General features: G+C 45.5%; 1 protein-coding gene across 2 annotated transcripts in view; it reads left to right on the top strand.

Annotated features, from left to right (window-relative positions):
* Positions 1–16,920, top strand: part of Zbtb46 (zinc finger and BTB domain containing 46) — a 71,200-nt gene that overhangs the window by 35,201 nt on the left and 19,079 nt on the right. For both annotated transcript variants that reach the window (XM_040732691.1, XM_040732692.1), the window contains one exon: positions 9,255–9,539. In XM_040732691.1, coding sequence (XP_040588625.1) covers positions 9,255–9,539 — 285 coding nt within the window. The remainder of the gene's footprint in view (positions 1–9,254; positions 9,540–16,920) is intronic.

Raw genomic sequence — 16,920 nt, 5'->3', positions numbered from 1 at the left:
TCAGCTCCTGGTGGTACCTGGGACCACTCAACTTTTACAAGTGACTTTCTAAACAAAAAGTCAAATGCATTATAACCCAACAGGTCTGGAAAATCAGTTTTAAAATTGACTTAATGTATGTGATAGCTGGTGGAAATAGCATTCAGTAAGCCCACCACATGCCCATGTGATGGACACAGGCAACCCTTCTGGCTGGGGACCCTCTGAAGCCTTCCCTGATCCATCGGCAGAGCAAGGTCAGTGATGATTCTCAGGGCAGCTAGGGATCCTTCTATGAGGTGAAATAGTATCTAACGAGCTCAGGAATGGTGAAAAAACATTCTAGGTCCTCCAGCTACACATATTCCTAAAATATACAACAGGCATCAAGTGTGAAGCTATTTTAAAGTTAAAGGTTTTGTTGAGTTAATGTACTGGACTTTGAGAAGATTGAACATCCACAAGTTGGAATTTTTAAGGATACATCAGGACCTCAGTGCAGTTCCAGCCGAAGATGGGGAATCTGTGGCATTCAGTGTTGACCGTACTCTGTGGCTTGGGTGATGGATGGCATGGGCTTTCAGGATGAGTCTCTTTTCATTCTTCTCTGGATCAGATATGGCCTACATTTCCCTTCCCAGGTCATCCCTGGCAGTGAATGGGAACTAGAGTTAGGGGTTCAAAGTCTCCTAGACTATCACAGCCATCCTGGTCCACACATCATGGTTGGGAGAGCTTAACAGGAACTAAAAACCATGTGAGCTTGTCTTTGCCCATGTACTGGTTTCATGATCTGTCACGGCTGTGCAGAGTATTGCAAGCACTCTAGTTCTGGTGTTGGCTGGGCCTTGGACCTTTTTATGATGTCATTTAGACAACATAACAAATTTGATCGTCATTTCTCTCTAAATTCTTCTCTCCATCCTGACCACTGTTTCCCCTCCTTCCTCTCCTCCTCCACTTCCCTCCAGAATTGATCATCTTTGTAAAGAAAATCATCTGTGCTCGTGATGGCTTTGAGTGAGGGGATTAGCGTGGCTCTGAGGGAAAAGGTGGCACCATCTGCTTCGGTCTCCACCTACATCCCACATCCCATAGCTCTGCTCTGGGCTTCATCTCACCTGTGTGGTTTTTCCTCCCAAATATGACTGGCAGAAAGCAGTTCTGATTGGACCATGTTATGGTGTGTTTAGAGTGGCAAGCTGGTGACCAGACAGGCAAAACTGTCCATATCTTTTGGATGGTTTTGTTGAAATGAAGACCTGGCACTGGGGTGGGAGAGTTCATTATGCCTTCCTGTCCGTTGTGGGAAGGACAATACTGATGCCATAAAAGAGTGAAGGAGGCCAGAAGAAGGGGCAGGTGCAAGCACAGGTCAGAGACTTGTGGTGTTGTGGGAAGAGGTGCCCTGGCATTCAGCAGTGCTTATGACAGGCTGAACTCCAGTCAAATTCGTACAGGCCCAGTGCATACAAAGTGACTTTTCATCTTGGGGTGGGGTGGGGGCTGCTGGACTCAGTCCCACAACCTTCCCTTTTGCACCTCCGAGCAGTACCCTTCCAGAGCCTCCTTGTGATCCTGAAGGGTTTCAATTGTCTGTCCCTCTTCAGGCTGAGCTGTGAGATGGAAGTGCTTTGCATTGTCATGGTGTTTTTTAAAACGTTGAATTTGCAGATGGTGAACTCAAAAGGGTTTTCTATGGACATAGCCTAAACATTCTTTGAGATGAGGAGACCAGGTGAGTAGTCACCCTGGGGTACCTGGGCAGAGTTGATGGTGTATGGTCCCCACCAGAAAAGTCCAGATAGTGCCTCCTGGTCTGGTGTAGTCACCTGGGCAGAGCAATAAACAGACAACTAACTGTATGGAGGGATATGCTTCTGGAAGCCCAGCAAGTCGCATGTCACGATGACCGTAGGCAGAGCACTGACACCCCCAGACTCTGCAGGGATCTTTCTGGTTTGTTGCAAAGAAGGCAGATTCTGGTAGGATGCCAAGCTGGTGGGACAGTCTCCTTGAATTGAGTAGTCCTTGTCTGTGGTAATATTTCTTGTTTATTTTGCTTTGTTTCACTTGGATATCTTACTCTGTGCCCAGGCTGGCATTGATTTTATGGCTTTTCTGCCTCCACATCTCAAGAGCTGGGGTGAAGGCCTGGGCTTATGGTGATGCTCCCTGTGGTGTATTTCCTAGTATAATGCAGATCTACAGTTTGATCACCATGTTGTCCTCCAAGTGAAGAAGCATCATTGACCAGGTTCCTACAGAGAGACACTGCCTTTAAGTTACTCCCAGGACGTAGTTTCTCCTCTAACAGCTCCTGTGAGCCTACACCACCAAACCTCTCCATCTGGAGTATGTGTGCAATTGTTCTTTTCAACACTCTGCTATGAGGCCCCTGGTTGGATCCTGTCTTGAGCCTGAAGTTTTATTCTCTTCTTTTTCTAGCATCTATAGACTATGCCACAATAGTGCTGTGCTGATGCTGGAGCCTAGTGAGCTGGCCCAGACTAGCCAGTCACAGCAGCATGACTCGTACACATCGAGGAACTCACTTATGTCGAAAAATTCAGGCTGATAGAATTTATTTTTTTCAAGGTTCCACAATCTGTAATAATTCAGATTAAAATAGGTATATAAATGAGAAATCAATTTATAAACTTACATTTAGTGAGTTTATTTGCTTATACTATTTCTTAATGGTTTATTTTTATTTTATGTGAATTGGTGTTTTGCCCGCATGAGGATGTTTGATCCGCTGAAACTAAAGTTACAGACAGTTGTGAGCTGCTATGTGGATGGGGTGCTGAACTTGAACCCAGGTCCTCTGGAAGAACAGCCAGTGCTGCTAACTGATGAGCCGCCTCTCAAGCCTCTCAGCCAGTACTCTTAATACTGAGCCGTCTTTTCTTCCCCTAGACTCTTGATACAGGCTCTTACATAGCTCAGACTGGTCTTGAACTTGCTATATAGCTGAAGATGGCCTTGAACTCCTGGGATGGGATGACAGGTATTCACAACCACAGTATTCTTAAATGGGAATTTTTTGAAAGAGGAATATATATATTTATATTTACTGTGCAACCCAGGCCGGCCTTGAACTTCCTGCCTCAGCCTCCTGTGTGCTGGGATTACAAGACTGAACCTACTATGTCTGGTATAATTTCATGTGCTCATTTGAAAGCTTTTATGCCAGGGCTTTCTTCAAGGACTTTTAAGGACTAGGCTGTGGTTCAATGACAGAGGTTCCAGAGTTGAGCCGTAAGGTAAACTAAAATGACAAAAGATAATGAAAGTCATTTTTAAACTGATTATCTATAAGCTGAAGAGATGGCTTAGTGTTTAAAAGTACTTTTTGCTCTTGGAGAAGACCCAGGTTTGGCTCCCAGCACCCACAAGGCACAACTGCCTGTACCTCCAGTTCCATGGCATAAAATACCCTCTTCTGGCCTCCACAGGAACTGAATGTACATCATGTCCTTACATGCAGGCAAAACTCATACCGTAAAATAAACCCATATCCTAAAATAAAAATAAATAAATCCTGAGGAATTGGAGAGGTGGCTCAGCGGTAAAGAGCGTTGGCAGCTCTTCCAAAGGTCCTGAGTTCAATTCCCAGCAACCACATGGCAGCTCACAACTATCTATAATGGGATCTGACGCCTCTTATGTCTGATGCCTTCTTCTGTTATGCAGGCATACATGCAAATAGAGCGCTCATTTACATAAAATACATAAAGAATTTTTTGGGGCACATGCCTTTAATCCCAGCACTAGGGAGGCAGAGGCAGGCAGATCTATATGAGTTTGAGGCCAGCTTGGTCTATGGAGCGAGTACCAGGACAGGCTCCAAAGCTACACACAAAAATCCTGTCTCAAAAACAAAACAAGCAAACAAAAAAATCTGAGAGTCAAACATTGTTGGGTGAACTCTTCATGGAGAGTTGTGAACAAATATGTACTTACTTGAAATAAGGCATCAAGAGCAAGCCAAAGAAACCATTCTATCAAAGCCCAACTTGGTAAACCAATGGTTTTACTGGGTTTATTTATAGAGCATGGGGAAGGGAAAGGTATCATGGGTGACCCTAAAAGAGTCACATCACCAAAGATTCCCATTGCAGCATGGATAATAACACAAGAGATGAGTCCCCTGTTCAGTTAACCTTTCACTCATTGTATGCTCCAGTGACTTTGAGATCAAAGACCACATAAAGAATTATACTTGTCTGACAGAGAAGTTCAAGCAGGAGTGGCTGAGATCTCAAATGGGGATCTGATGGCCCTCCCCAGCACTTAAGCCCAGTCTTGAGGGTCACTTCCAAGTGACCCTAGCAGTTCTTGAGATAGTAACAGCTATTAGATCCTAAAGACAACCATAAACAGGCAGCAGGAACGTGTAAAGCTGCTAGCACTGCAGCTCACTGAGGTGGCCAGCACCCTAAACCAGCAACCTGGGGGTCGCTCCTATCCCAGAACTGATCCACTGTGGCCCTGCCTTTCCTGTTGAGGGCACTTTGCCAGGTCTGTGTTCTCAAACCAGCCATGGCCAGCTGTCCTCTAGCCAAGACTTTACACTCCTGGTGAGCTGACTCCTTTCTCATGAATGTGGAGCACTGAGGTATGGACACGCTACTAGACTGTTTGCACTACCACGGCTGGCACTTACAGGTCCCCAGCCTTTGTATAGTGTGCCACTATGTGTTGTGGCTCTAGGAGTTTGACATGGTCAGCAGACAGTTCCCAGTTTCCTGTCTTCTCCACTGCTGAGAGATTTCTGTGGTCTTTGGCTCATGGCCCATGCATTGCTGCCCTTGCCTCCATTCTCATTTCTTTAACTCTCCTGCTTCCTCCTTCTGCTACTAAGAACCTTGTGATGACCTGGGGCAGTCTGCCTATCTCACTGTCTCTTACTTCCTCAAAAGGTGACATAATGACAGGCTCTGTGATTATGTGGATCAGACTGTGGCATCATTTCAGGCTGTTGTCAGCTTTCTCATGGGCAAATGTGTAAAGAGGCAAGCTCTTTGGTGAAAATTACTATTCTCTTTTGAGGTGTAATACACATGTAATAAACAGAACATTAATGTTTATGGTTAGGGGGGCTGGAGAGGTGGTTCAGTGGTTAAGAACACTGTCTGCTCTTCCTGAGTTCAATTCCCAGCAAACACATGGTGGCTCACAATCATTTATAATAGGATCTGACTCCCTCTTCTGGCATAAATGTATATGTGCAGATAGAGCACTTACATACATAAAAATAAATCTTTAAAGGTTTGTGATTAGGTTGGGCGTTGGTGGCGCACACCTTTAATCCTAGCACTCGAAAGGCAGAGGCAGGCGGATCTCTGTGAGTTCGAGGCCAGCCTGGTCTACAGAGCTAGTTCCAGGACAGCCTCCAAAAAACAATACAGAGAAACCCTGTCTGGAAAAACCAAAAAAAAAAAAAAAAAAAAAAAAAAAGAAGAAGAAATTTATGATTAGAACAATATTGTTTGTATCTCTAATGTTCTATTGAAAAATTATTCATAATTAATATTGAAGCCAGTATTGTGACATGCCTGTAATTTCAGCATTACAGAGGCTAAGGCAGGTGACTTGTTTTGAGATTGAGGCTGGCCTGGCCTTTATAGCAAGACCCTGTCTCATTAAAAAAAAAAAGGCATGGAAGCAGAGGCTGAGCACTCTTACCTTACTGTCTTTGTGGCTAACCTGTGCAGCATCTACCTGGATGTTACACTTTGTTCGTTAACACTGTCTGCATACTGCATCCTTGTTCATCTGTCTGGCGATGTGTACTGTAGACCTGCGTGTACTGTGGTTGGAAGCAGAGCTTCTGCAACGCCGTTAGGCTCCTTTAGGGATGCCCGTGTTTCTCTATGGCTTTGGAGGCTGTCCTGGAACTAGCTCTTGTAGACCAGGCTGGCCTCGAACTCACAAAGATCCGCCTGCCTCTGCCTCCCAAGTGCTGGGATTAAAGGCGTGCGCCACCAACGCCCGGCTTCATGTCTTTTAATCTTAACCATACAAAGTGTTGAGTTTTGATAAACCCATTCACATGACAGAAACTGTCAACCCAGTTCTCTTGTGGGTGTTTTCAGTCGGTCCCCAAGCCCCAGAGGCAATGGCAAAGCCAGCTTGTGAACAGGCAGAGAATATTTCAGGGAAGGAAGTACCCTGGATCCTCCCACCACCCCACTTTGAGATATGTAGATTTACATGTCACTATGAACAATATCACAGAAGCTGGGTGTAGTAACTCTTTCCTGACATCCTGGTACTCTCACTCTATAGTCCAGGCTGGCCCCTAACTCTCCCATGTGCTGAGATTACAAATGAGAACTACCACATGTGGCATAGGTTTGTTTTTGTTTTTTGTCTTTTGTTTGTTTTGTTTTGTTTTGTTTTGAATAAAGGTCTTTCTTGATTGGCTGTCCTTGAGCTCACAGAAATCCACCTGCTGCTGCCTCCTGAGTGTTAGGATTAAAGGCATGTGCCACCATGCCTTGTCATTCATTTGATTTATTTTTTAACATTGCCATTGAAGTCTTTCCCCCTAATGCCACCAAATCTATTTGCCTCTAACACTTGAGGCAGTGATTGTGAGGGGTTCAGTGATGTAACTTGTCATGTTGGCCTTGGTTAGCCCCATATCTTAGTAAGGATTCTTGTGTGCTATGTTGACTCTTAGTTCACAGAAGCATTTTGGTAGCCTTTGTAGGAGGTAATCTGTTTACCTGGGAGCTATGTTTTGCGAAGAGTGGGGACAGTTCTTGTCGCAGTTGGCAAATGATGTAAGTCTGGAGGGTAATGCCAAGAGCTGCTGCCCAAGTCTCACCATCCACTTGTTTCCAGGTCAGTGGCCCAGCAAGTTAGATGCAAGAGAGAAATGAACTTTAAATTCATGTAAATTCCTAAGAGTTAAGTTGCTCAAAAACCTCACTATTGGTCTGAAGGGATGGCTCAGTGGCTAAGAGCCCTTGTTGCTCTTGCAAAGGACTTGGGTTTGATTCTTAGCACCCAATAATGGTTCACAACCATCACTTACTCTAGTTCCAAGGAATCTGATGCCCTCTTCTGACCTCTATGGGCATCAAGCATACATATGGTGGCATATGTACATGCCGGCAGAGCACACACACAAGATAAAAACGTGAATACTATCTAATAAAAACTTTTTATAACAATGTTAAAGTGCACCCTGGTCTTAGATATCTCTAGTTTCCTTTTGGCATCATTGCTGTTAAGCATTTCTTTCTGTATCAGCCATGGTCTAGGAGGCTGTAAGCATACAGACACATTGATAATTTCTTTGCTTCTAGTGTTCTCTTTCTGTTTTGTGCTCTTGGGGAAGAGCTTTAGGGAGTCATTAGCACTTGTGTTGGAGGGGTCCTTCTCACTGTGGCCTGAGTGTGGAGGAACAGGTGGGCTCAGGCACTTGTGACATTTCCCCCCTCTTCTTTTCTCATGTAAACAATAACAGTTTGCATTTCTTGGTCACTTCAGCTGCTCTAACCAGAGTGCCTTGGGCCTGTCACCTTTGAGAAACTGCCAGCCTTCTCCAGATGCTACAGGATTCATGTTTTCATTTATGACAAGGCTTCAGCTCTCCATCTCTTCATTGATATTGTTTTCTGTTGGTTTAATAGATGCTGTTCTCACAGGTGTGAAATTGTATCACAGTGTGGTTTTGTTTTTCTTACAGTGCTGGGGTTTGAAAGCAGGGCCTTGGGTATGCTAGGCAAGCACTACCATAGTCATGCCTGACTTTTTACCCAAGTGCTGGGGAATCAAACTCAAAGCTGTATGCTTTAATGGGAAGTGCTTTTAACCCACTGAGCCATCCCCCCAGAACCTTACTATGTCTTTGATTTGTATTTCTCTTATGACAAAGATGTTTGAATATCTTTTTGTGAGATTATTGACCATCTGTGTGTTTAGATAACTGTCTAATCAGATCTACTGCATGTGGTGATATCTTGCACAAATAAAGCCTGTCTGGGTTTTTTTTTTTAAGAGGGAAATGCTGAGAGATCAGAGAAGGAACAAGCCACAGCACACCTTACCTCCTAAGCGTCTGCACAGAGAAGAGAGCGATATCCTGTTTGTTCTTGCTTATATACTGTTACTACCCAGCTATGTCACTTCCTGCCTGTCTGTACAAACCTCCATACCTCTATCTTTAGCCGGTGGCAAGCTCCATACTCTGACCCCCAAACAGGCTTTATTTGTGCAAGATATCACCACAACTGCATGTTTTTATTTACATTTATTATTGAATTAAAAGAGATGTTAGAGTCTTGATACATGTCTTGTCAGCTATGTAATTTTGGGGTGGGCTATGGTTCAGTGGTAGAGTACTTACCTAGTTTGTATAGGTCTTAGGTTCAATTCCCCGTAGCAGGTAAACAAGGCATGGTGGCACACACCTGTAATGCCAGGACTCAGGAGGTGGAGACTAGGAGGATCAGGAGCTCAAGGTTTTCCTTGGCTACAAAGAGAGGTAGAGGCTAACATGGGGTTTGTGAGACCCTCTTTTAAAATATATATAGGTAATTTGTACACACTCTCCATTCTGTGGGTTGTTGAAGCATGTCAGCTTTTATTTGTTTATCTGTTTATTTTTATTTATTTATTTATTTATTTTGAGGCAGTGCCTCATATAGCCTAGGCTGGTCACAAACTCACTGTGTAGTTGAGAATGACCTCGAGCTCCTGGTCCTCTCACCTCTTTCTCCTAGGTGTTGGAACTGCAAGCATGTACCATCATACCTGGCACAAGATTTTAATTTTGACGAAATCCAATTCATGTTTCATTGCTAGTGCTTTTGGTGTCTGACAACCTATTGCCAGATCTGCGGTCATGTAGATTTTCTCCTTCTAAGAGTTCTATAGTTTCAACTTTAATGTTCAGGGGTGCCTGTTGAGTGCCTGCTGTTCTTTGAGCTACAGGAGCTACAGGAGGAGATCCTGTAGCTCCAGAGCTGGGTCTGGGCTCAGGTCTTTGACCTCTTATCAAGGGTTAGTGGCCTTCTATCCTGGTTCTGAGTGAAGCTCCCATTGGATTGTAAATTTTGCTGTGCTGTGTGGCATGTTATGGGCCTGGGCAGGTGGGATCAGTAACACAATATGCTAAGGGTGCATGTTGCTCTTTGCAGGTACACTGGTCCACAGGGCTCTACTGGACTGAAGCTCATTGCCTTTATCCTTCTAATTGTCTTCATTTCCCAGTTGCAATATCTCCAAATGACCCGTGTGTACCTCCCCTTCCCTAGATGTGGACCTGACTGCCACTGAGGCCAGCAGCTCGGACAGCCGAGGTGAGAGAGCAGAGCTCTATGCACACATCGATGAAGGCCTCCTAGGAGGAGAAACCAGCTACTTGGGCCCACCCCTCACCCCAGAGAAGGATGAAGCACTGCACCAGGCCACTGCAGTGGCCAACCTTCGTGCAGCACTCATGAGTAAGAACAGTCTGCTGTCACTCAAGGCTGACGTGCTCGGTGACGATGGCTCGCTTCTGTTCGAGTACCTGCCCAAAGGTGCCCACTCATTGTCTCGTAAGTGCAACCTCTAGTGTGTCGCTGTGTCCTGTTTTGATTTTTAAGCACCTCATTTCAACTCTCAGACCCAGGTGTCACTGAGCCTGTCTGTCAGGCAGATCGGCTGTGGGTTGCAGCTACCTTCCAACTGCCTCCAAGTCTTTCAGGATGCAGACTGGCTTTGAGTTCTATGGGACCAGCATGCTTGCTTTACAGAACAAGAAGGGAATTGGTTTGTGTTGTTGGGCATCAAGAGGGAGCAGTGAGTGCTTGTTGGAATGTTTTGTGCTCAAACTTGAAGCATCTAAACCCAAAACCCACCCAGCTTAAAAGTGCACACAATTAGTGGACCTAAAACCACAGCCCCTATAAGCGGGTGGCAAGTCTGGTGTCCGATAGTCTTTGTGTCCAGGGAACTGGGACTGGCTCCCTCTGCTGGTCCCAGCACCCAGGCTTTGTGCTAGGGTTTCTTCTGTGTAGGAGACATGCAGAGAGCCGCTGACCCAGGGATGTGGGGCTTGCTTTGTTCTTGTTTGAGAGCGCTGGTCACGTGTGTGTTTTTAGAGAGGAGTTGGATGCTGCATATAAAACCTTAGTGTGTCTAGCTGAAATTCAGACCACAGACTGACCGTGCTGCAGCTGAAGGGCAGCTACTGTTTAGCCAGTGTTCAACAGCTGGCTCCCTCAAGCTGCCTTTTCCTGTGAGACAAGAGGCATTAGCATCTGCAAAGCTCATAGCCACTAGACAGGCTGCTTCCCTTGTCACAGTTCATGCTGACTATAGAAGTCATCTGTGTGATGCAGGGAGAATGGTTTGACTGCCCTGGGCATCAGCCTAGCTCCAGAACTTCCTGTTTATGTGGTACTGAGCATGAGTGTGAGAAAATGACCTGATACCTTTCTCTGTGGGGAAGTAAGGAACACACCCCACACTGGATACACCGAGTTGGGAACATGAGAGGTATCCTGTCCCAGACAGCCCAAGTACATGTATGGTGGTGACTGGTCATCCTCCAAGCCCTGAATTGCAGGACGGTTTCCAGTTGCCTTTGATGCTGGCACTTTGGATCATGTTTACAGTTTTGTTTCCATGAGCACTAAAACATTATTTGTTGGGCTTTTGTATTGGTTTGAGGAGTTATGAAAATCGCTTATGGCAAATAAAGACTAAAAGTGGAAAATGATGTCTGCTCTCTTTATTTCCAAGTTACCTATCAAGTGGCCATGGAGGCAAGCTGAGGCTGCCTCATCAACAGTGTGCACTGGGATTATTAGGTATGCTGTTAAACACACTTTCAGGCCTTGTTTCCCACATCTGGGAGATGGGGTGGGTCCAATTCATGGTTGTTGTGATTGTTAAACAAACAGCATCCAAGAGTGTTGAACATGGTTTGGACAAACCAGTGTAGTGAATGTCTCAAGAGTAAATCCTCAAAGTCCCAGAGAATTGGGACATTTCATAGAGGTGGTTATAGGGAACTTGGGGCACCTGGAATTCACATGAACAGAGGAGTTCTGAAATTCAACAGTTTTTATGGATAACATGGGACAATGGAGGTGAGATGAGGTTTGGATTATACTTAACTCTTTCTTCGTATTCCCCCTTCAGGGCAGGCTGAGGTAACAACTCCTTGCTTTGTTCCCTGGTTCCCCAGATACTGTTTGTCTTCAAGAGTAAATTTGGAAGCACATAACTTTAATCCCAGCACTCGTGAGGTAGAGTCAGGTGAATCTCTGTGAGTTCGAGGCCAGCCTGGTCTGCAAAGCGAGTGCCGGGGGGGGGGGGGGCAGGAGCTGGTGGATCTCTGTGTATTCAAGGCCAGCCTGGTCTGGTCTACAAAGTGAGTTCCAGGATAGCCAGGACTATTAGAGAGAAACCCAGGGAGAGGGAGAGAGGGAGAGAGAGAGAGAGAGAGAGAGAGAGAGAGAGAGAGAGAGAGAGAGAGAGAGAGAGAGAGAGAGAGAGAGACAGACAGAGACAGAGACAGAGACAGAGACAGAGACAGAGATGAGAATATAATATATAATTTTGGGATGAGGGAAATGATTTGCAGGTTTTCTGTCCTCTCTGTATCTAGTAGCTTCACTTTGGCATGAGCTATGTTCAGAAGAAATTTTAGCCTGTTTGTGCTAGCACCACACAGTAGTCATGTTCAGAGTCAGAGGGGGTGTCCAGCCCTAAAAGCTGATTTCACTTTGTGCACCAGAATCTTTGGTACCTTAGGTCTGACCTCAGGGAGCTTGAGGAAGCCCCTTCCTGTCCTGTTGTCTGAGTAACACTGGTCTGGGCCCTCCGTGATTAGGAGGTGCTATAGCTTAGCCAAGCCAAGGTAGTGTCTGGCTAGGACGGGGCTGTAAGTGTGCAGTTTCCTTCTCGGATCTCTCTTCTGGTGTGAGTCTCAGTCTGTATTTTATAAAGCTTGCAGTGGTGTAGGGTAGCAAGACCTCCTTTGAGGCTTAGCGTATGCACCCCTGTACTTCTGCAGATTGCCCTGTTCTGTCCTTTACAGGTGTAATCTTTGGGTTTGATATTTTGTTATTTCCATGATGTTTTAATTTCCTTATTTTTAATATCCCTAAATATGCCACTGTTTTCTTATAAAAGTGTCCTTTTATTTTCTATGTATAGGGTTAGAGGTTGACAGAACCATGCTGGGTATAGTGGTGATCACATGTACTTCCAGCATCAAGGAGGCTGAGGCAGAAGGATCATGTGTTTGAATACTGAGATCCTGTCCTTTATTTATTTATTTATTTTGGAGTGGCAAGATTTAGGGTTTGGGTGTGAACTATAGAACTTTGTGTGTGGTACCTGAAACACACCTACTGGACTGGTAGATGCGGGATAATGAATAGGTTACTTTAAACATTATTTTCTAACATCCTAAGTTAGGTCTGCCTGGCTTTGTGCTACATTAGATTTGAAACATGGAAATATTTAGAAATAGATTCTTGCTGGGCGTTGGTGGCCTACACCTTGAATTCCAGCATTTGGGAAGCAGAGACGAGCGGATCTCTTTGAGTTCGAGGCCAACCTGGTCTACAGAGCGAGTTCCAGGAGAGCCTCCAAAGCAATACAGAGAAACCCTATCTCGGAAAAAAAAGGCCCCCCACCAAAAAAAAAAAATAGATTCTTGTTTTCCAAAATGTGTGATTTGTCTTACTATGTCAAGATCCATCATGATGGACTCATACCTTAACACATTTGGCTATGGGGTTTGTGGCAAGGTTTGGGGATGGGTAGGGCTAATGTTTCTGGTGGTGGGCTCTGCAGCGGTGTAGCAAGGCAGGCAGTGCCCATGTGCCCTTATATCCAGAAAGTGCACAGGGGCAGCCTGCCATGCTACATGCCCATGTGTGGAACAGAAGCAAGGATTGTTAGTGGAGTATGATTGAGGTCTATTTCTCTGTGATGTCATCTGTTGCTCTGGACACTTGAAGGAAAGTATCCGCACACCAGAGCTTTCCTTCATCACTTTTCGGACTTGCTGGCTGACAGGACAATGTGCTTCGTGTTACTTTCAATGGAAGTTGGAGAGAGATGAGTGGCTGACTCAGGAGGGGGGGCAGCCCCTACTCCACAAACCTGTCTGTGTACCCTACCTAAGCCCCCAGCTCACCTTCCAGTTCCAGAGATGTATCCCCTGAGCTGCAGGTATATTGAAGGGTCTGTTGTGGGAAGCCTCCTTTTTAGGGCTATATACCCAGGAATGCCAAATGCATTTAAAAAGAAGCTCCTAGTGTTCAGTTGGGTATTTTTTTCCATCCCTTCACTGGGAGAGCTCAAGGAGCTTGTGCTTCAACTCTGATGAGCTCCAGAGAGGTACTTGGGAAAGAATATGGCAGGGTGTCATGGTTCTGGCTGCTGTATTTGGATGGATTCAACTTTGTGCTGGGCATTATAACTACTACATGTGTTGCTGGTGGCAAGTTTTGTCCAGGTGGGGCCGAGACTTCCACTGTAGTACCCGAAGGACACAAACCCCAATGGATGTGGAATGTTGCTGGAGAACGGTGACGTTATAGCTCCTCGACGTGGTTTGGTGGCTGCTTTATAGTACAGGACATGAAGCATTGGTGCCCCAGCTGTGACCTGGCTCTCTGCTCACACACTGATACAGTTGTGGTTTGGTTATGGCAATATAGTGTGGAAATTCAATTGTGTTTAAAGATTTTATTATTGTTACTTTGTACTGGAGATTGACCCTAGGCCTTGAGCATGGTAGGTAAACCATTGAAATACTCTCTATCCCTTTTTAACTTTGATTTTGAGACAGTCAGACCCTTGATAAATTGACCAGTTTGCTGTGTAACTCAGACAGATCTCAAGCCTCCTGCACTAGGATTACAGTCCCACACCACTGAACCTAGTTAAGTTGTAGATTTTTCTTCTGTTACTGTTTTTTGAGGCAGGGTCTCATGTAGCCCAGGCTGACTTCAAGCTTGATATGTAGCTGAGTATGACCTTGGACTTCTGATCTGTCTGTCTCTACCTTCCAAGTGCTAGAATGACAAGGTTGTATACCATGAAACCCTGCACTTGAAGGTTTTTTAAATATATACTTTATTTTTATTCACAATTAAGTGTGTGAGTGTGTGTGTGTGTGTGTGTGTGAGAGAGAGAGAGAGAGAGAGAGAGAGAGAGAGAGAGAGAGAGAGAGAGAGAGAGAGAACCATGTGCTTACAGAGGCCAAAAGAAGGTGTCAGATCCATTTGGAGCTGAAGCTACAGGCAACTCATAGCTGCCTGATGTGGGTGCTCCAGACAGGGTTTCTCTGTATTGTTTTGGAGGCTGTCAAACCAGCCTGGCCTCAAACTCACAGAGATCTGCCTGCCTCTGCCTCCCAAGTGCTGGGATTAAAGGCGTGCGCCACCACCGCCCGGCACCATTTTCACTATCTTTGATGACTCCAAAGTGCTGAAAGTTCCATCCCCAAGCATGGCATGCCCCCTGAGAACTGCATAGCCCAGTTATGTTCTGTGTGAATTTTCCATATTCCTTTCAGGTCCTAAGGGCTTGGCTATCACCTTCAAAACCTACCCACTGGTGAAGCTGTCACTGGAGCTGGCATAGTAGTGGACTTGGATGTTCTTCTTTCTATGGCCACAGGCCACACAAGGCAGAAGCATGGGAACCTATTCTACAGAGAACCAAGGCAGCTTGTTTTGGCTTAGAGATTGTTGAAGACTATTTCCTTATGGTGTTTAAATAAGAATCTCAGGCCCTTAGCATAATTCTAGATTGATCTTGAATTTTAGTCTGTTTCCTATAAGGGACTTTGACGAGCTGGACACAGGCCAGAGCATCTTGGAGTTCTTGTCAAGAGCCTGGCTCTCAGAGCTAGATTCTGTGAGTTACAGCTTTCCATGCCAATTCCTCTGTTGGACTCGTTTTGCTCTTAGAAAGAGACCCCATCCCAGGCAAGTGAATATGCAAGGACCCCTGCTATTGGAATTGGCCAACTGGTGAAAATACCCAAAAGTCCATCTTCAACTGTACCCAGGCATTGTCCCCTAGCCAGCTGCACTCCTCAAGAACTCTGGCAGTGCTTCTTCGATGCTCACAGGGAACACTGGAGCAGAGTGTACACATCTCTATCTCCTGCTCAGAACCCAGGGAGCCAGCACTGTTTCCCAGCCCAGGTAAGACTTAAGGGCCACCAGCCACATCTGGGCACTCTGGAGCCAATCATATATCTTGGGACGTGTTCAGTGAGTCAAGTGCAGACTGAGGACTTGGAACAGCCTCATGTAAGGGTCTTACGAGCCACCGTGCCTCCAGCCTCTCTTTATGCTCAGCTCAGTCCTCCAGGTGAGCAGAGCCATCAGCTGTCACCAGTGCTGGCCCTATTCCCACAGTGACACATGTGCTAAATTGATTTATGTTTAATTTGAATATTTCTCTGAGTTACCTAAGAAGCTTAAGTAGAAAGATTACTTAGGCTTACAAGTTCAAGACCAGACTGGGCAACATACTGAGATCCCCCAACTAAAAAAAAAAAAAAAAAAAAAGCCAAAGCATCAACAACAAAACAAAACCAAAAAAACCCCACTGAATTTCTCTGATCTCGTTTTGCCTGGTTTTATTCTAACAAAGACATTTGATTCATTTAGCACCTATCTGTAAAGCTGAGGAGAATGGCCATCTCTCTATTAGGTTTTGTCTGTGTCAGGTTAGTGTGAGCTTCTGACTATCTGTGATTCTATTACCCTCCCCCCCACACACACACAGACACACACACCCTGGCCCGGGACCCAACGGATACCAAGTGGGGTCTTTTTCCTGTTCCTGAGGCTTCAGGGGTCACTGCCAACCAACAGGAGGCCTGTTTGTTTGCTGCCTTCAGAAAAAAAAAGACAGACGTCTTCAAGAAGAACATGGCTTCAAATGTTGGATTCTGATGTTAACTAGGTGTTCTTCCTCTATGGCCTTTCTAAAGCTGTAGCTACAGTGTCAGTGTTCTTCTGGTGGCTTGTCTTCTGCGCGTCTGATTTTTGGGAATTAATGACAGCCTTCCTTTCCAGGTGGCCAGTGACTGATTGTCTTTGTAGAATCTGGACAGTGACCAGGTGAGTGAGGGGTGAGAAAGTGTGTTGTCTATAAAAATCTTACCCAACTTTCTCCCATCTGATGGCTTGTAACACGTCTGTCTCTGGTTCTAGGTTGTCATCTCTTGCGACCTGAACAATAGGCTGAGCCATTGTTGCTGGACTTGACTCCAGCTGGCTCTCTCCAGTCAGGATGCTGGGAACAAGCATCAAGTACCTCCTTGGCCAGTGTCCCTCTCATAGACCTGGATGTCTTTGCCCAGCATGGGGTAACTCTGCCAGGTGGCCTTAGGGTACTAACAGCTCTATTCTGAAGTCATCTAAGGAGCCTACAATGAAGATGTCTCATGTGAACAGAAAGATAGCTTGTGACCTGCCTTGATTTCCAGGCAGCACGGACCTCAGAAGGCACCTTTGGTCATGCTCTGGATCACGTGTTCACATTTGCCTTGCCTGGCTCAAGTGTTCTAGAATCTACTACAGTATACATTTTCTGCAGCCTGCCCAGTGCGAGACCTTGGAGTGTGGCTTCATGTGGCAAAGCAGTTGATGACAGGTGTATGTGTGGGATGTAGAGCATGTGTTGACAATGGTCTGGCCTCCAGTTCTCTACCAGCTTCCAGGTAAAGTTGCATCAATGCCCTTTTGGTGGACAGGGTGTAGGTGCATCCCAGCTTCCAGGTGAAGAATTTCACATTGGGTTGCTGACACGAGCAGACATGCATGTCCTGAGAGAGTACATGGTCCATGGGAAGTAGAACCACACACCTCTAACTCAGCTACTTTCTTTACAAGACTAAATGTAGCCATGACATCTTGTACTTTACATCCTTCCAAATGTTGGGTTACC

The sequence above is a fragment of the Mesocricetus auratus genome, unplaced genomic scaffold (genome assembly GCF_017639785.1).
Source record: "Mesocricetus auratus isolate SY011 unplaced genomic scaffold, BCM_Maur_2.0 Super-Scaffold_100028, whole genome shotgun sequence".
NCBI lineage: Eukaryota > Metazoa > Chordata > Mammalia > Rodentia > Cricetidae > Mesocricetus > Mesocricetus auratus.
The sequence above is the reverse complement of the archived record's forward strand: the minus strand, read 5'-3'. Positions and strand labels throughout refer to the sequence as shown.